Consider the following 21,144-nt stretch of genomic DNA (forward strand, 5'->3'; position numbering starts at 1 on the left):
TGTCTGTCAACTTAATAGGTTTAAAAGCAATAACAAAGTGCTTTTAAGGTTTTAAATACATGCCAAGGATTTCTGAGACTATGCTATAAATCAAACTGAAGGAATGAAAATTTCCTATTAAAAGTTTCATGGGACAAAGAACTATATTATAAGATAAAATAAAGAAAAATATGTTAGCAAATTAACGGGTAACTAAAACCCATGATAAGACCCTGATAGAGAATTTGAAGAGAAAAACAGTATTTTTCCTAGGAAAATAATCATGACACATGAAATACTTATAATGAAGGTTAATATATTGTATTTGTGTTATACTGTTACCCCCTGATCCTGATGACCGCTGGTCTGTCTCATCTTCATTCTCCAGCTGCTGTGCTAATGCCTCCTTGTAATTTTCCACTATTCCAAACTCACTGTTTTTTTGGCTATTGTCACTGATCTGACTTTGTGTCTCAGTTTGTTCATGCTCCACTTTATGTCTCTGAACGCAGGTATCATTACTTTTCTCCATATGTTGCTTTGTTTTCTCTTTCTGAAGTCTTTTTTCATTCTAACAAAAAAGAAAGACATCATCTTTAATGAAAAGGCAGTCTCTCATTGTTTTACGGGGGAGAAATCAAGCAAGAAGCATCACGGTACTTCAGGCACTATATTTCTATTTGTAAATTGTTCATTGACTATGTCATCAAAACAAAAGAATTACCAAGCATTCAGAAAACACAGGTAGAATAAAGAAAGAAGACACATATTACCAGGAATTTCACAATCTAGAGCTGACCACTGCCTGGAACATCATTACTGAGAGGGGCTTCTCTTGTTTACCCCACACACGTACAGACATGCACCACCCACAAATATACGTTTAACCACCTCTTGTTTTTGCATTTTCAAACAAAAAGCCATTGAAGTTTTTATTTAAATGAGTATTTACTAACTTGTCACTACTATATGAAGTTCTGAGAATAGTGTGTGACATGGTAAAGCATGAGTTTTGTGCTATTTCATCTATATTGTGCATTAATATTTATTGCTATTAACAATTCCATTATCATTTTGAATGGTTATATCAATTAAGTTTATTACCAATTTTCAATCAGCAGACAAAATTTATTCTTAACTTTTCATTTTAAATGATTAAATTATTTTAGGGACCAGAGAGTTAGTACAGCCTGTAGGGCACTTCCCTTGCATGCAGGCACCTGGGTTTGAGCCCCGGCATCCCATATAGTTCGCCAAGCTCACCAGGAGTAATTCCTGAGTGCAGCACCAGGAATAAACCTTGAACGCCACCAGCTGTGTCCCAACCAAAAAAAGAACTATTGTTTAAACTGTTGTAAATAACTATTACAAAAATATAATGATTGAATTACTGTTATATACATTTATGAAACTATATTCCTAAAATGTATATAGTGCTACAAACAACAAATTATTATATTAATACATTATAACACTATAATATTACATAACAGATTATATTACATATAATGTAGGTCATATGTTATATTATAGTCATGATGTAACATAATACAATAATACTAAATATCTAACAGTAGAATTACTGAATCTTTGAGCAGTGCATTTTAAAATGTGACATGCTAAAAACTTTAAGAAATACAAAAGACAAAATACAGCCCAGGCAAGTAACTGGAAGAGGGGTATTTCTCTGTACCCAATTAAATGATGTATATTTTACTAACCTATTATATTTCCACCAAATTAAAATGACCTTAGTGCTGATTTAATTTTATGTGAATTTTAACTAATGTCCCCTTAATAGTGAAGATGGGCTATTAACCGTATCATATTTATTTTTTTCTTTAGCAAACATAATCCAAAGTAACACAATTCCCATTTTTCTATTAGAGTCTGGAGTTCTTTCATAGCAACTTTCATTTTGTCCTAATTTTGAAGCAGTCTGTTTTGTCCTATCTCAAATATCATATATTATGGTTTTGTGTTGTGTTGTAGTACTTATATTTAATTTTTTTAAAATAGCACTTTAAAAATGAAATAAGGGGGGCTGGAGAGATAGCACAGCGTGTAGGGTGTTTGCCTTGCACGCGGCCGACCTGGGTTCAAATCCCAGCATCCCATATGGTCCCCTGAGCACAGCCAGGGGTGATTCCTGAGTGCAGAGCCAGGAGTAACCCCTGTGCATCGCCAGGTGTGACCCAAAAAGCAAAAAAAAAAAAAAAAATGAAATAAAAAGATATATCTAGGTACTCTTCATAGAAATTTATGGTTTGATTATCCATTCAGAGTTTCCTACTCCTTTTAGATTACATATATTTATCTACATTTATCTAAACCTACATTCTAAATCTAATTCTAATATCTAAATCTACATCTAAATGTAGAACATACATGTAATCTAAAATGCCATAAAATGTTGGTATTTTAAAAAGTCTTTTCCCTTTAAAATTACTTGTTTTGGGGCCAGAGCAATAGTACAGCAGGAAGGCATTTACCTTATATGCAGCCAACCCAGTTTTGATTCCCAGCACCCAGAAGACCTGCCAGGAGTGATCTCTGAGTACAGAGCCAGGAGTAAGCCCTTAGTAGATAGTTTGCCTCCTGTCCCCAAATTAAATATTTCAGCCTTATGAAATCAATCTGATATATAATGTTCAATGATTTTACTTTTTTCCAAATGATTCCATTCAAATCCTCTTTCCTCTCAGGTTTGAAATTTTATCATTATCTTAAACTAAATGTTCGTAATGATGTTAATTTACTATTTAATCCATTGAATTGTCTATTCTGTCTTTGTCTCATCATTAATAACACTAATAGAAATTATACCCTAATATATTTATTGTCTATGGTAAAAATCAAAGGGACAGAAGGTGCATCTCTAAAATGAAAACATTCTAAAGGAATAATGTGGAGGTAAAGTATATTTGGCAAAAAAAGGTCTACAGAAAATTTGTTTCATTTGCTTCATGTCTTTCTTTACTAACCATCTTCATCAAAATTACCTTAATTTTAAAGTACAATACCTGTGTTTCCCTCATGTCGATTATTTAGGACCTTTCAATGTAAGGTACACATATTCTGCTATAAACTATTATTGTTCACGTCTTTTTACTGCAAAAAAAATTTCATTGTTGTTTGATGCTCTCTGTCCTTCTGGGTAATTTATAACCATTTTACTAAATAGTAAAATAATTATTCAATATTTACAATGGAGTATGTATCTTCTACATAGAGAGAAAGCTGGATGCTTCAAAATTAAATCAAATGTAATTTTCTTCTTCTCTGCTAATATTTTAAAAGAACGTAAAATGTAACAGTATTTAATATGATGGAGAGAAAAGAACTGCTAAATTATTCTTTTTCAGGTTATTTTTTAAAAAAGGTCTATTGCACTTAAAAAGCACATGCTTAAGATCAGTGAAATGGGCTTTATAAAAAGATAAAGCACAATTAACCTTCTGGTATTTTAGTAACCTCAGACGAAAGATCTCATATCATCAATTATTTTGCAAAATAAAACACTACCAAAACACTCCAATCATCATCTTACCTGCGGAGCTGCCTCCCTTCTCAGCAGCAGCCCCAAAGAAGAAATCATTCACCTTCCCAGATGAGTACCTGTGTGGAAGGAGGCAGTAACAGGGGAAGGGCTGGAGAACATGTGGGGGACCGGCAAGCCTGCAGCCACATTAAGTTCTCAGTGAATGAAGAGGAAGTTTATGAAGCGTTGCCTCTAGAAGGCATGGCTGATGAGGCTGATTAAAGAAGCACCAATGCAAAACTCCAGACACCAGTGGAAAATGAAAACCAAGTTACGAAGGGACACACATACTTGCACACAACCTTCAAACTCCTTACTTTTAAAAAAAACTAATCCTGATAAAAGTCTTTATAATTTAAATGATATTCAGATGGAGGAGAATGTATTATTGTTTCTAACATTAATAGCCTGAGCAGAAAATAATTTATGTACCTTAATGCATCATAAGCATCTAAATTTTGCCATAAAGGGACAGTAATAGTAATATAGTGACAAAGACAATGTATAAATTCATTGGTATCATATCAAATATATATAAAAATTATCCAGTTACTATGATAGCCATTATAGTCTTCATTTTTTTATTCCCACTTAAATTTGAAGTCATCTTTTAATTTAATCAGACAGTAAAAGAGGAAGCAAAGACAAATTTTCATCCTTCTTTACCATTTCATTTCTGTTATAAATCATCTCTGGCAAAATACTTCTCTTTTCCCTAGAAATGTTACTGCCTTTCCCAACACCCACCTTATTCCTTCAACATGCAACTTTGTAACTAAAGATACATAAAATAGATGTGTATATATATGTATATATTTATATATTTATATTATATACATATATTATATATATGTATATATTTGCTACCATCCATACCTCAGAGATTACAGATGCTATTGGCTGGAATGGATTACCAGCAATTGGCTCAGGGTCCAACTCAGCCAGACCACCGCTTCCATCAAGTTCAGCCAGCTCTCGTGTTCTCTGTTCTCTGATGTTTGAGAAAGCAAATTGAATTTCCTCATGAGAAAATGCTGGACCATGCTTAAGAATCACATGTGGTCAGTTTAAGGCTATTAAATTCAGAAACACAAACATCTGGATATAGCTCTGAATTACTGATTTCCAAAACTCCTCACACAGTCGTCTTTCAAACAGGTCTCTACCCTCATATAAAAATTAATAAGCTGAAGGGCTGGAGTGCTAGCACAGCGGGTAGGGCGTTTGCCTTGATGTGGCTGACCCGGATTCGATTCCCAGCATCCCATAAGGTCCCCTGAGCACTGCCAGGGGTAGTTCCTGAGTGCAGAGCCAGGAGTAACCCCTGTTGCATCGCTGTGTGTGACCCAAAAAAGAAAAAAAAATAATCACTTGAACTTTAAGGTGTAGAAATAAATACCAATAAAAGTGGCACTCCCTATGACTGATTTCTTGATCTAATACAGCTGGGAATTTAATCATCTTTCCGTGGCCCAAAGTTTAGATTTCTGCAGGGGACAGAGAGAGTTCAGCAATCAGAGCGCCTGCTTTGCCATCAGTAGTCCCGGGTTCAATCCCTGGTACCACAGAGAACACCAGACATTGTCTGGAATGACTCCAAAGCACCGAGTCAGGAATGGCCCTGCAATCACGAACAACAAAAAAATATTTCCTATTCAGGAACAACAAAAAAATTCTTCCCTATTTTTAAATGACTCTCAAACCAACCCTGTCCTCTTCATTCATGTTAAAAGAAAACAAAGTATTCTTACTTAAGCTGCTTCTTAGGGGCTGCGTCAAGTTGTACGTTACATATGAAAAACTAGCAACAATTGTTGTGCTTAAGGGAAAAAGCTATGAAAATAAGTTCTCCTGGAAAATATTACTTACCTATTAATTACTATCAAAATGTTAACTATCTCTGATTATAGCTATTGCCGTATTATCGATGGAGAGTAATAAGCTACTAAAATATGTAGTGGAGACAGAAAAAAAATCAGTACTATTGACCTAAAACTAAGGTGAAAATATACTGAAACAATGTCCACATTTATTGTGACAACATTTATTATTAATGTAATCATTACCTGTAATGGAACAGGTTAAGCTTTCACTCTAAATTCAAGAGCCAATTAGAGACCCACAATTTACTACCGTTTTACTCTTAGGCAAATACCTAATTCTTAAGTATAACCTCTCAAATGCAGAATATGTGATAAAACAAAATATTTGAAAAATAAAACAATGTATGTGAAAACACTCTATAAATGAACATATTGGCAAGACAGCAACCCTTATCATTATTGATTTATCTGGTAAGCAATTTCAAGTACCTGACACTGACATTATTTCCACATAAAATTATATTCTATGTTTTCCTTTTCCTCAAAAAACTATCTTCAGATGGGGCAGAAGAGACAGAATTGCAGTAGGTAATGTGCTTGCCTTGCATCTGGCCAAACAGGGTTTGACCCTGCTCCAGATATGGCTCCTCAGGCAGCACCGAGTCATCTTTAAGTGCAGAGCCAGAGGTAAGCCCTGAGCACTGCCAGGTGTGCCCCCCCCACCACCCCAAATTAATAAGTATATATCTGAAGGATTGTATTTAAAATAAATTATTTTATTTTGCAATCACTCCTCTCTAAATATACTTTAAATTACTAAATCTCTGCTCAACAAAAGATGCCAAAACTAAAGCTGATGTACCTAATAAAAAATCAGGAGAAAGGAATTTATATCATAAGGCCTGCTGTAGGGGTCAGAGCAACAGTACAATACAGCAGGGCACAGTAGGACACTTGCCTTGCATGTGGCCAACCTGGCTTCAATCCTTAGTACCCCATATGGCCCTCTGAGACCTACCAGGAGTGATCCCTGAGCACAGAGCCAGGAGTAAGCCCTGAGTACAGTCAGTTGTGCAACCCTCCCCAAAACCTAATTTTTTAAAAAGAGTCTGCCATACCTAGATGTACAATAGCTTTTTGAAAAAAATACAAACTTGAAAATAATAAGGGATTTATTCCAATCAAATTTTTAGAAGGGTAGTAAAAAAGAAAAATATTCATGTGTTTTACATGTGTGAATATATTAAGGGTGTTTCTCAAGAATGATTGGCTGTACTGAGATTTATACCATAAAAATATACTTGGGGGTAAGGGGCAGAGAGACAGTGAGGGGTTAAGACACTTGCCTAGCATGTGACAAGCACAGGTTCAATCCCAGGACCATACGGTTCCTAGAGCACTGCCAGAAGCAGCCCCTGAACAAATGCACAGTTAGATATGGTCTAAAATCCCAAACATCCCCCGCCACACACACCCAAAAATACACTAGAGGAAAAATACAAAACAGAACAAAACGATTTCTCTCAGTATTTCCATGTTGACAACTATAAAAAAGACAATTATCCCCATTTCCTCTCCGAGCTACCAAGAGATGAGTGAGTTACTTATATTAATTTGCAATTCTGGAGTTATGGCTCTCCCAGAATTAAGACAGAGCCTTATTGTCCTATCTCTGACTTACATGAATGTTATCAGTAGACAGAAGATACCACTGGCAGCAAACAAGATATCAAAAGACATCACCAAGGGCAATTAGTGGGTTCTTATCTACCACATTATAATTATGTTACAGCACTTAGAAAATCATTATTATTTAAGTGAATAGAGGATAACATGAGCTCAATTAAAAAGTTGGGCTTTTTCAAGAATAGTAGAAATAAGTACCAGGAGAATGTTTCCATGGCTTGGAGGCTGGTCTCTCATTCTGGGTAACTCAGGGAAGGGACCACCAAGTAAAATGTGGTTGGAGGTCATGTGGGGGAAGGGTGAGGCGGGTGGAATACAGACTAGAGACTGAACACAATGGCCACTCAACACCTCTATTGCAAACCACAACACCTAATCAGAGAGAGAAAACAAAAGGGAATTCCCTGCCATAGTGGCAGGGTGGGGTGGGGGGAGACGGGTCTGGGGAGGGGGGGAGGGATGTTGGGTTTAAGGGTGGTGGAGAATGGGCACTGGTGAAGGGATGGGTTATTGAACTTTGTATGGGGGAAGCATGAGCACAAAAATGTATGGATCTGTAATTGTACCCTCACGATGACTCTCTAATTAAAAATAAACTAATAAAAAAAAATAAATAAAAAAAAAATAAAAAGTTGGGCTTTTTTTTTTTTTCAAATTTCCCCTGCCTATATCCATGTAACAATCCCCTGGAGAAAGGAAAAAGTTTATTTGTTGGATTAAGTAATCAATTTACTTCTAATAAAACTAAGTACCTCCTCACAGCACCAAAAATATTAGAAAGGGGAGCCAGAGCGATAGTCTAGCGGGGAGGGCATTTGCCTTGCATGCAGCTGACCTGGGTTCGACCCCCAGCATCCCACATGGTCCCCCAAGCACCACCATAAGTAATTCCTGAGTGCAGAGCCAGGAGTAGCTCTGAGCATTACCGGGGTGACCAGAATAACAAAACTAAACAACAAAAAAAGAATTTAAAAAAATTTTAAAAGATGGGGCCAGAGTGATAGCACAATGGGTAGGGCGTTTGCCTTGCAAGGTGGGTGACCTGGGTTTGATCCCTGGCATCCCATATGGTCCCCTGAACACTGCCAGGGGTAATTCCTGAGCACATGAGCTAGGAGTAACCCCTGTGCATTGCCAGGTGTGACTCCCCCCGCCCCCCCCCAAAAAAACCCCACATTTTTTTTAAAAGATAGGGCCGGAATGATAGCACAGTGGGTAGGGTTCAATCCCCGGCATCCCATATAGTTCCCCAAGCACTGCCAGGAGTAATTCCAGATTGTAGAGCCAGGAGTAAGCCCTGAGCAATGCTGGGTTTGACCCAAAAAGCAAAAAAAAAAAAAAAAAAAAAAAAAGAATATTAGAAATCACACAATTTATATTTTTAGGAAAGAACCAAACACAGCAGTGCTCAGGAGACCAAGTATTGTTCTGAATTGACCAAAAACTCCCGAATGTAAAGCACTCCCTTGATCCCGCTGAGCTTTCTCCCTGGCCCTATCGCCTTTTCTTAACTCATTCCTTTCAAGCCAGGCATTTTTAAAATTACTTTCAAAAGATATCTTAAAAAATCAAACAGAGTGCAAAGTACTTTCTTACCAAATTAGTTGAAGACCTAGAATTACAATAGTCAACTCATCCTCTCATGACTGACCTGCCTTTTCTGATAGTATTCTGAGTCCATTGACATAAAGGGCCCAAGAATTCTTGATTGTGGGAGGAAAGCCTGTGTGTGAGAAGGTATTTAGCAGCTACCATGTCACCTACTCACAACATGCCAATGGCACTCCTCGCTCAATCCGTTGTCACAAGGTTTAAAAACATCTCTAGAAATTGCCATTGCCCTTGGAGTAGCTAATTCACCCTGAGGACTAAGAACCAGTGTTTTAAACATATTCCTGTGAGATAAGAGGTAGGGGTCAGGGTGCATGTTTTGCACATGCTGGACCCAAGTTTAATTCCCTGAACAACATGGCTCCAAGCACCACAACAGTTGCCCTGATGAGTCTGCAACACTGCAGGGCCCAAGCAGCCCAAGACCATAGGTCCCTAGCACTGGACAGAGTAGGGGAGAGGAAGAAAGAGAGGAGTAGGAGGTGGATAGGAGGGTGGGAAAGGAGAAAGGAGAGGAAGGTGAGGAAGGAAACCTATAGTCTGAGAAATAGTTAGATGCCCAAAGAAAGTTACCTATAGTATTGCCATGGGAAAAAAATGAATTAAAAAAAAAAAGGAAATCAATTAAATGAGCCTACTTATTACCTTTCTTCCCGTAATTTTCGCACACGTTCAGCCCTTTCTCTTTTCTCTTGTTCTTCTAGAGCACGCTGTTCTGTTGTGTCATTTTGGATGCGTTCATTTAAGGCATCAAAATCTCTTGCAATGATATGCAACAACCAAAAAAGGCCTTTTTTAATAGATTTGTCAATTTTTTTTCCATATCCCAAGACTGCTGAACAAGGTTCCTGAAAAACAGTAGTTTATTTGATTTAAACATAAAAATTAATCTCACTTAAAACTAACCTAAAATAAATTATCTGCACATTTGTTTATTTATAAACAATTACATATAATTACTAATAAACAAAATAAACCCATTTAAACTACTGAACCTTGTTATCTTAACTTAGAATACTCACCTTTGCAATAATTGCTAACATCTGCACACAGAAATGAAACTATTTATGGATAATTTCTATAAGCTATGAGAGATATTATAAAACAAAATTGGTAAAGAAAATTGAATTGCCAGAAGAAATATAACCTTTTAATAAAATACCAGGAAGTCTTTTGTCCTTATGCTGGGGAATTTATAACAAAATACATCTATTAAGAATAGCAGACAAATTATTATTAAAATATTAAATAATTTATCTTCTTAAGATTATTGGGTAGCTCTTTGATGTAATTTTTCATTCATTGTAGATATGTTAACATTTTCTATGTATAATTTTTCTGTATTTTTTAACTTTTTTATTGCATCATTGTGAGACAGACCCTTATAAAGTTGTTCATGATAGGATTTCAGTCATGCAGTATTCCAACATCCAGCCCTCCATCAGTGTACATTTCCCAGCACCAGTGTCCCCAGGTTCCCTCCCATCACACCCTGCCTGCCACTCTGTATTTTCCTCCATTAATATCCTCACAATATTAATGACATGACACATTAAATAGTTACAAGCCCTGTTGGGAGGACAAACAAAATGAAACAAAAAAGAAATCCTAAAATCTTAGAAAATATTTTACAAAACTCAGTAACATCTAAACAAAAAAACACTAAAGAGAAAACAAATACAGTATTAATACTGAGCAGTATGTAATTTCCTGGGTAAATAAATGAATACTTATTTAATCAAATTTTGTTGGTTTCCTAACACCTAATTTCCTATCATCTTTTCAAGAACTAAAATACGTTGAGAGGGCAAAAGAATTACAAAAACTTACTATTTGACAAAGGCACTTGTGCTCATTGACCAATTTTTCCAGTGACAGACACTCAATTACATCAGCTTCTCCTAAAGCCCCTTCCTTGTCTTGCTTATTTGCCAACCTACGGACACAAATGAATTAGCTGTAAGCAAATACATTCCTGAATGACCACTTAAAAATATGATAATCATTTGTTTTACTCCAAATATGTCAGACTAATCACAGAACATACACACTTTAGAAAGAATCAGAGGGTATAATCATTTTTACTTTATTTTCATAGCTAAAATGTTTTGTGAATTGCTCTCCAGGGGTCACAGAGATATTTCAAATGGTTGCAGCTCATGGTTTGCATGTGAGACTCCAGGGCTGATCACAGCAAGTAATGGCCTCCTGAGCGCCACCAGATGGGGTCCCCCACTCTCACAAAAAGAACTGGTCCAAATAAGGATATAAGATAATAAAAGATTAACAACAACCAAAATTCAGTAAGTGGACTAGTTTCTACAGCCTTCAGCTATCAATTCCAACATTCACAATATGTCCTAATTTTTCTTGTATCATTTTCTGATGCAAGTGACTTAGAATCCTATCACAATCATCAAAAAACACAAACATGTGGTAAAAGGCCCAAATATTCTTAACATATCTGACTAAATTTGTATTCCTAGTCTGTGAATGTGTCCACATAAGTGGGCAATTCTTTGGTGATGTAGAGAGTCTTCTATTTACTAAAGAGCATTCTTCAATTAGAAACAGTTCAAGGAAACAACATGATGACAAACCAAGTTTGAAAATAAAAAACGTGTGAATCACTCCAAAATAAACTGATGATTTGAATCGACTGAAATTAAAATGTTTAAAAAAAACACGCAGGCTGTCTGAAGTCTGAAAGTGAGTGAACCACTTATTTTCTGGGATTCTTCTGGGATTCTTTTACGTTAGCAGTATATATGTTTTAATATATTTCTCCTTACTTTTTCTGTATCAATCTGTCTGATGTTTATTTGATCATCTATCTAACCTCTGAAGAACCCAAAGAATAATTTTGTTGTACTTCAAAACAACCATCTAAATATATTATTCACTGTCACTGTCATCCCATTGCTCATCGATTTGTTCGAGCGGGCACCAGTAATGTTTCTCATGAGGGACTTATTGTTACTGTTTTTGGCATATCTAATACGCATGGGTAGCTTGCCAGGCTCTGCCATGCAGGCTCCATACTCTCGGTAGATTCTTTCTGGTTGTACCTTGTTTTTATAGTTTTGAATTGAGGAAATTGTAAATGTATAAAATATCAAATCTTTAAAAAACAAAACCTCTTTATTTGACTCATTTATTTCAGATGACCTTAAATAAAGGTCAAATAAATAGAATCAAATAAATAGAATCAAATAAATAGATTCATTTATTTCAGATGACTTTAAAGAAGTTTTATTTTTTAAAGATTTGATATTTTATACATTTACAATTTACTCAATTCAAAACTATAAAAACAAGGTACAACCAGAAAGAATCTTTTTTTATTTTTTCTATGACTTTGCCACCTTCCATTCTTCTATAGTCCACCTATGTTCCATCTTCCATCTTTATTAGTTTTCAGTTTATCCTCTGATTGTATTTTTTAAATATAAACAAGTATGGGGGAAACACTCACTGAAGATCACTACTGCATACAATGAATGTTCACTGCTATTGACTGATTTATGTATTGGCGGGTAGACCTTATTTTCTTCCTCAAAAATTAGTATAATTTATACCTTCTGACACCACCAAGTTCTTTTTTTAATACACAAGAGTGATTTCTGAAATGAAGTAGAGAAACAGTCTTTGTTGATTTTCACAGTTACAAATTGCTCTCTCATTCAGTCCTACAGTAAAGAATTTTGGGGTTCCTCAATTTTGATTTTATAAAGGCAGCTTTAAGAATTGGTGAGAAGAGTGGAAACAGATATAAACAAATGGGACTACCTTAAACTGAGAAGCTTCTGCACCTCAAAATATACAGTGACCAGAATACAAAGACAGTCTACAGAATGGGAAAGGATATTCACCCAATACCCATTTGATAAGGGATTGATAACAAGGGTCTACAAGGCACTGGTTGAACTCCACGAAAAGAAAATATCCAAAACCATCAGAAAGTGGGGCGATGAAATGAACAGAAACTTTCTCAAAGAAGAAATCTGAATGGCCAAAAGACACATGAAAAAATACTCGTCATAACTAATCATCAGGGAGATGCAGATCAAAACAACAATGAGATACCATCTCATACCACAGAGACTGGCCCACATCCAAAAGAACAAAAGCAACCGCAGATGTGGGGAGAAAGGGACTCTCCTTCATTGCTGGTGGGAATACTGAATGGTTCAGCCCTTTTGGAAAACAGTATGGATGCTTCTCAAAAACTTAGAAATTGAGCTCCCATTTGACCCAGCAATATCACTTCTGGGAATATATCCCGGAGATGCAAAAAAGTATCAAAGTATCGTAGAAATGACATCCACACTTGTATGTTCATTGCAGTACTGTTTATAATAGACAGAATCTGGAAAAAACCCAAGTGCCTGAGAACAGATGACTGCTTAAAGAAACTCTGGTACATCTACACAATGGAATACTATGCAGCTGTTAGAAAAGATGAAGTCATAAAATTTGCATATAGGTGGATCAACATGGAAAGTATCATGTTAAGTGAAATGAGTCAAAAAGAGAGGGATAGACATAGAAAGATTGCACTCATTTTTGGAATATAAAGTAACAGAATGGGAGACTAACACTCAAGAACAGTAGAGATGAGTACCAGGAGGATTACTCCACAGCTTAGAAGCCAGCCTTGCATGCTGGGGGGAAAGGCAGCTCAGATAGAGAAGGGACCACCAAGTAAAGAGTACTAGGATGTGAGATGTGGGCTGAAAGTAGACTATAGACTGACATGATGGCCATTTAATACCTCTACTTCAAACCACAACACCCAAAAGGAGAGAGAGAGCAAAATGAAATGCCCTGTGACAGAGGCAGGATGGGGAAGGGGGAGGACTGAGTGGGGGTGGTGGGTGGGATGCTGGGACCGCTGGTGGTAGAAAATGGGCACTGGTGGAGGAATAGGCACTCGACCACTGTGTAACTGAAATGCAAGCACAAAAGTTTGTAAGTCTGTAACTGTACCTCATGGTGATTCACTAATAAAAAATTTTTAAAATTAAAAAAAATAAATAAAACAAACTCAATTTAAAAAAAAAATTGGTGAGAAGCTATTTTGGGAGCAGAATACAAAACGTAGGACTAGCAAATCAAAGAATAATTGCAAATGTCCCTCCCTACTCTCAAACTCAAATCATAATTCAGGTAGAAAAAAAAGCAAGGGTAAAAGTAGTTGGTATGCTTATTAAATATCAATTCTAAATTTCCCTGAAAATGTTTTATATGATTAAATAATAATAATATTGTCAGGTTGATAAAAAGTTTAACAAATATTACTGAAAAGTTTAGTTCTACATTGAAAATTATTGAAAAAATTTATTTCAAAATTCTAAATAGTATTTATAAGTGAAAGATGGAATGGAATGTTTCAACACAGGAGCTTTTTTCTTACTGCTTTAATTCTAGAATTCTGATTCTATGAGCTAAATCACTGGGATTTTCTAAAACCAGCACAAATTGAATCACTTTTTGGGTGGAATGGATATCATATCAAGCCATGTTTAGGGAACCATGTGGTACCAGGAACTGAACCCAGAACTTTAGCCCTTCGACAAACCACCCCAGTTCCAGTCATTTTCAAATAAATGAAGCAAAAAGCCTCTATGCTAAGCCTGTTTCATTTCATTTTATTCCAGAATCTGCATTTTTAGTAAGTTTTGATAGCTAATAATATACTCTTTGATACAACCCCTTGCACTGTAATGTATTTTACATATTATAGGATTATAATTATAGAGAGTGCAAATACTCTATGTAAGCAGTTTAATGAGGACTTCCTGGTAGCAATGGCACCAATGGAAATGATCTTCCTTTAATATAAAGAACTGCTAACAGGCAGAACCGGATTCTCCAGGTGTGAAGTAAGCAGTTTGTTCTTCTCATTTGCTGTTAACAGCGAAAGGACAACTTTATCTCTACCTTATTTAATTTCATTATTTGGTTTTCAATTAAGTTAACATTATGAAAACCATACAGAAATTAGACTATCAGAGAGAACTGTAAGAGAGATTTAATAACTTTGTCAGAACACTACAGACGATATTCAGGTTTTCTCTCAAAGGCAGACTCCAACACGGCAGGTGGAAAATCAACAAATGGAACAAGACCCAAAGGTAAATCAACCACTGTTTTTTGCCCTTGTAAATGTGAGACCTCCACAAAATGATATCTGGTATATTGTAACATTTTTATTTAGCTCAATAAGGAATTCAAGTTACCTGCTTTGCTCAGATTAAGGCTGGGCTACAAGGCAGCTGATCTTTTCATTTATACTACTGACAGGCTAAATGAAGTTTGAGTTTTGATCACTTTAAAGGTATTAACTTTTCCTCTCTTTAGTCCTCTAAAATTTACATATTCTAAAACATTTAAAAATCAGATACTAAAGAGACTTGAAATTCATTTGTAAAATCTATAAAGTATGTTGTGCTCATTTTAAAGAACACTTCTATCTTTTTAACTCTGAAAAGAAAGGTGTGCCTTCTTTTGACACATGCATAGCATTAAATTTAAGATAATTTGTCATAAATTTTTGACACAACCTTTTAAAATTAATTTTAGGATATGAGAAAATAATTTTGTTTCAAGCGACTACCCTGAAATATCAAAGCTCTCAGTTTCCTAATGTTTTAACTAAAATATCAAAAGTACTAGAGCTATAGAACAAAAGAAACAATTTTTATGTTAAAAATTATAAACCATTATCATTTAAGGTAAGACATAGAAGCAGATACTTTTCAAACTACGCAATATAGAAGCTTAACCAAAACATATTTTGGAAGTCTTTTCAAATTTATTTAAAACTGTAACCACATTAGAAATTAGCAACTCATTTTGTATCTAAATGACTATTATTAAGCATAAACTTAAAAGTTATCTATATAATACATACAAAACTTCATTTTATGCAATTGAAATCTTCACAGGTCTTAGTATTTAAATAAAATGGCATTATTAAACAATTAATTTATTTGGTATAATTAAAATATATACCCAAAAACAGGATAAAAAGGCACTAGAAAATTACACTACAAAAATGTGAGAAATCTGGGGCTGGAGCAATAGCACAGCGGGTAGGGCGTTTGCCTTGCACGCGGCCGACCCGGGTTCGATTCCCAGCATCCCATGTGGTCCCCTGAGCACCGCCAGGGGTGGTTCCTGAGTGCAGAGCCAGGAGTAACCGCTGTGCATCGCCAGGTGTGACCCAAAAAGCAAAAAATAAATAAATAAATAAAAATAAAATTAAAAGTTTCATTTATAAAAAAAAAAAAAAAAAAAAAAAATGTGAGAAATCCTAGAAAATATGTAATTTTCAATTATTTTTAAGGTTTACTTTTCTTATTTAAGCAAACCAGAGGTGAACATTCAGAAATAATCACTGCTTTCACTGTGGTCTATGCAGTTTTTGCAATGTTTTTAAAAGCAAAGACAAAACAATATTCCATTTTATGTTGGATAAAATTTTTTAAATACTTCAATCATAATAGCATCTATACAGAGAAACTACTTTCTAAAAATCTCTGAGTTGACTAACTATTCCAAGGACTATTTTTTTTAAGCAGTAAGCATTTTTTTTAATCCATGTTTGTATTCTTTGAGTCATACAAAGTTACTTTTATATTGCCTACAATAAATTGTCAGAGATGATGGCCATATCTGAATGTCCTTTTTGCAAATATCATGTCTAAGCTGAAATGTAGTCAGTTATTGACAATATGAAATGATAAAGAAATTCAGTAAGATAAGTATGCTGAAAGATGGCTTGCATTTGGATAATATTCTGACATTAAGTTTTAGGTGCAGAAGAGAGTCCATAGTGATGATCTCATCTTAATGAGCCTGAGCCATTAAATCTTTCCAAGGATAAGCCTAATATTTTTGTTTTGTTTTCATTTTGCCTGTTTTGAACCCACACTCAGCGGTGCTCAAGACTTACTTCTGAGCTTAGGGATCACTTTGGGCTGAGCTTGGGGGACCATATGTGGTGTCAGAGATCAAAGCTGCATCATTTGCATGCAAGGCAAGAGCCCTACCCACTGGACGACCATTCCAGTCCTGAACCTAATAGTATGTGCCTAAGAACTCAGCCTCATTCAACTTTTAAATTAAAGTTCAGTTTATATAAATATATGTATATGTATATATCATTTTGCCTAACTTGTGATATAAAAGTGAATTAAATAGGAAATTAGTATGCTTATTATGCACACATAGTTAGAAATCTGCAGCTACAAAAAAAAAGGCTCATGTACAGCATGTAACTGCACCTGAGTAATGTAACTGCACCTGAGTACCTGAGTGCAATTACCTGAACAGATAAATATGGATCTAAGGAACACCTTGAATGATATTATTCTATAATCAACTGTGACTTTCACTCAAGATACACAGATATTCAAAGTCCTTTCTCATGCTACAAATATACATATACAAATGCTTGATAAAATCATAAGAAAACAATCTGCACTACATTAATGCATTCGAAATTGAGTAAAGGATCTTTATGGTTATCAGAAATGAAAAAGGAACACATTCATAATCAAAGTAGAGAGAAAAACATTGACCTACTAAAAGAATATACTTTTTCATAGAAGCTGAGCTTTAGGGTTCATGCATGGTAGAGAACTAAAACTGACATTCCTAGAAAAAAGTATTAAGTCAGAAAAATAAAATAGAACATGAATGTTTATTATATACAGAGACCGAAAAATCCCTATTAGTTTGTCCAAGACCATATGATAAGAAAGTTACTTGATTTAGGTCAAAAAAATAAAACGAGGGACAAATTTATACTTGGATCACAATGGACAAATTCTAAGATACCTATCGTGACAGCTATAAAAATGGCTATAAAAATGGACACAGATGGTATTTTTTCATAATGAAGGGCAGTTATGGGCTAAGAAGTGGATCGGTGACTTACATGTGTGAGGTTCCAAGTTCAACCCCTGTAATAGCAGGGTATAAAATATTAATGCAGGGTACTCCAGGCATCTTTGTAGCATATAATTGCCCACTGAAACTGAAAGTCCATTAATATATTTATCCATAACCAAGAAATATAGTGGCATTTATTCCTAAAAAAAAAAACTGAAATAACAAGTACTGTAAAATAGTACTGCTAATATAAACTTTTCTTGTTAAAAGGGATAATGGGGCTAGAGCGATAGCACAGAGGGTAAGGCTAAGACTGCCTTGCATGCAGTCGACCCAGTTTTGATTTCCAGCATCCCGTATGATCCCCTGAGCACCACCAGGGGTAATTCCTGAGTGCAGAGCTAGGAGTGACCCCTGTGCATTGCCAGATGTGACCCAAAGAGCAAAAATAAGTTAATTAACTACTTAATTTTAAAAAGGGATAATTAGAGCCCATAAACCAAGATGAATGCAGCATAATCCTTATACTTGATTTAAAAAAATTATTTACATTATATTAAGGAATATATATACCTTAATATGTATTCCTGAAAGGAAATCCAACTCAAGTTCTTCCTATAATAAAATTACCATCTCTAAATGTTAACATGATCCATATAAAAAGAAAAGCGTGATTTGGAATAAATCTATGTTTTACCTTGAAAATATATTAGAGTGAAATGAAATAAATATTAAATAGTCCCTAAAAATAGCTTTTACTCAAAGATGAAAGTATGTGCTATTACTTCAAATAATGTTTCCCAGGGAAAAAGACTCGGGGAAAAAAACAACCTTTACAATGGTCTACAATCTGGGTTACAAAAAGCAGTGACATAAAATTCACCAAAGCACTTTGCAAAGGTATGTTACAATAAAATATGGGCTTGAAATATGTTCTATTCCTTTAGAAAACAAAAAACTTAAAAGTACTTTTGATAGTACCGATCATTTATTTTTAAATAATTAATTCGGCCATAAAAATGTTAGATGGAGATGTTTCAAGAATTCTTCCTAGTCATTTAACCAAAGGACACTAGAGAGTAGTTCTTAAAAACCATGAACATTAATAATTATTAAAGAATACCTAGTCATTATATTAGAATTAAAAAGGACTTAATTCTCATGAATATAAAATCTAAAATTCTTTCACTTTGATGCTTACTATACCTTGAGCCTCTAATACTGTTACTGCTTTCCTTATCCTCGTATTATATATTGGGAGCACTGTCACTGTCATCCCGTTGCTCACTGATTTGTTCGAGTGGGCACCAGTAACGTCTCTCATTGTGAGACTTATTGTTACTGCTTTGGGCATATCCAATACGCCACAGGTAGCTTGCCAGGCTCTCAGTAGCTTGCTGGGCTCTCCGAGAGGGGCGGAGGAATCAAACATTATAGTGGTCGCGTGAAACGTGAATGCCCTACCGCTGTGCTATTGGGAGCACAGGTCTCTTAAAAACAACACAGTGCAACAGATGTGAATCTGCTATATACACTGTGTATATGCTATACATGCAGGAGCTGGAAAATAACACAGTACCATGTTAGTACAAGGTCAGAAAGTAGAAATTTATGTACATAAATTGGAATGAAGCTCGCTGCACTCCTGTTCTGCATGCAAAGCCAACACCTGCTCTTCTGTACTATCACTGACCCAAGGAAGTTGAAGTTCTTTGAAAAAATTGAGAGCCAAAGTACCAGGTAACATGAATTTCCAGATCAAGAAGACACTAAGCATCTGTGAAATTTCCTAATACCAGGGCCAGAGAGGTGCCAAAAAATTCAAAAGAGTCAACTAAAAAGAAAAAAAAATTACACGAAGGTGTTCTGAATCACCAGATTTCTCAAGGGCAACAAATGAAGTTAGAAAACAACAAAGCCAAAAAAAAATTTATTTCTACAGAAACATAATTTACAAATAAGAATTATATACAGTGTCAGGAGAGAGAGAAGTGTGAATGAGGCACTTGCCTTGCACAATGCCACCCTAGGTTCAATTCCCAGCATCCCACTTGGTAGCTTCGCACCACCAGGAGGGATCCCTGAGTTCAGAGCCAGGAGTAAGTCCTGAGTACTTCCGAATATGCTCCCTTAGACCAAAAAGAAAGAAATCTACCCATATTACTATTATTATTATTATTATTATTATGTATTATTCTGTTTAAAAGATAAAATGTACTTAAAAATGTTATCATGTTTTAAAAACAAATAATAACATCCCCATTTCAAGGGAAGAAACCAAGAATAGAAATGAATAACCAGGAATTAGGAAGAAACAATACGAAAGAAAAAAAAATATCTCAAGGCAATAGCTGTGTGTTAAAATCAGGTCAAATTAGAAGGTTTCCGGAGAGTCAGAGAAATAGTACAGTGGGCAGGGCATTTGCCTTGCACACGACCAACCTGGGTTCAATCCCCAGCATCCCATATGGTCCCCCAAGTATTGCCAGGAGTAATTACTAAGTGCGGAGCCAGGAGTTACCCCTGTGCATTGCTGGGTGTGACACAAAAAGAAAAAAAAAGTTTCAGGAAAGAAGTATCAAACGATGAAATAATTAAATTAAATTAAATTAAATTAAATTAAAGGATACCTGCCATATACAAGTATATCAAGATTCATTTTCAGTTCATTTGACAAATTTCAGAAAGTTTTAATAGTACATATTTATAAAATGAGCAATAAAAAACAAGTAATTAATGCTATCAAATAAATTAAGTTAGTGGTTCTGATCTGTGACTACATGGTGATTACATAGGTGTGTATATTTTGTATGAAAATCACACTATATTTTATGGTTGAGGGATTATCTGTATATACGTAAATCTGACAATGAAAAGACTTCCTTAGAATATAAATTTCAAAGCTTTGTTCACTAAAAAGGCCTAGAAGCAATGAAAATAATCATGTGAAAAAAGAAAGAAACATAATGCATTTGGCTCAGGTATAATATATGCACAATCATAATAATGTAAAGACAGAATAGTGATTAACCAAAATCTGTAATATAGCTACATTAAGAAGGGAAATAAAAGAAGGAAGGTGAAAGTAAAAGTTAATATTTCATGAGAAAAATACAACATAACATCTAAACTGAAAAAGTAGATATGGGGCTGGAGTGATAGTACAGACGGTAGGGCATTTGCCTTGCATGCAGTCGACCCAGGTTCAATTCCCAGCATCCCATATGGTCCCCCAAGCACTGCCAGTAGGAATTCCTGAGTGCAAAGTCAGGAGTAACCTCTGTGCATGGCCGGGTGTGACCCAAAAAGAAAAAAAGTAGATATACCTACAAGAAGTATGTTGCCTTAAAACAGAATTTAAGAGCAACACAAAAAACGATGAAACCAAAATAACCACCTTTGAGAATGGAGAACTATAAATGGGCAGGACTGGCAGGACTCAGATTTTTATCTTTAAGTATCTTTTTTATTATTTTTTTTTTGCTTTTTGGGTCACACCCGGCAATGCACAGGGGTTACTCCTGGCTCTGCACTCAGGAATTACTCCTGGCGGTGCTCAGGGGACCATATGGGATGCTGAGAATTGAATCCGAGTTGGCCGCA

At 35.3% G+C, this 21,144-nt stretch overlaps 1 protein-coding gene across 3 annotated transcripts in view; it reads right to left on the reverse strand.

The window, feature by feature from the left end:
* ARL13B (ADP ribosylation factor like GTPase 13B) overlaps positions 1 to 21,144 on the reverse strand; it is a 66,862-nt gene that overhangs the window by 8,483 nt on the left and 37,235 nt on the right. For all 3 annotated transcript variants that reach the window (XM_055128644.1, XM_055128646.1, XM_055128645.1), the window contains 4 exons: positions 10,471 to 10,576; positions 9,286 to 9,488; positions 4,397 to 4,511; positions 322 to 550 (listed from right to left, as the gene is read on the reverse strand). In XM_055128644.1, the coding sequence (XP_054984619.1) occupies positions 322 to 550; positions 4,397 to 4,511; positions 9,286 to 9,488; positions 10,471 to 10,576 (653 nt within the window). The remainder of the gene's footprint in view (positions 1 to 321; positions 551 to 4,396; positions 4,512 to 9,285; positions 9,489 to 10,470; positions 10,577 to 21,144) is intronic.

Source organism: Sorex araneus, chromosome 2 (assembly GCF_027595985.1).
Source record: "Sorex araneus isolate mSorAra2 chromosome 2, mSorAra2.pri, whole genome shotgun sequence".
NCBI lineage: Eukaryota > Metazoa > Chordata > Mammalia > Eulipotyphla > Soricidae > Sorex > Sorex araneus.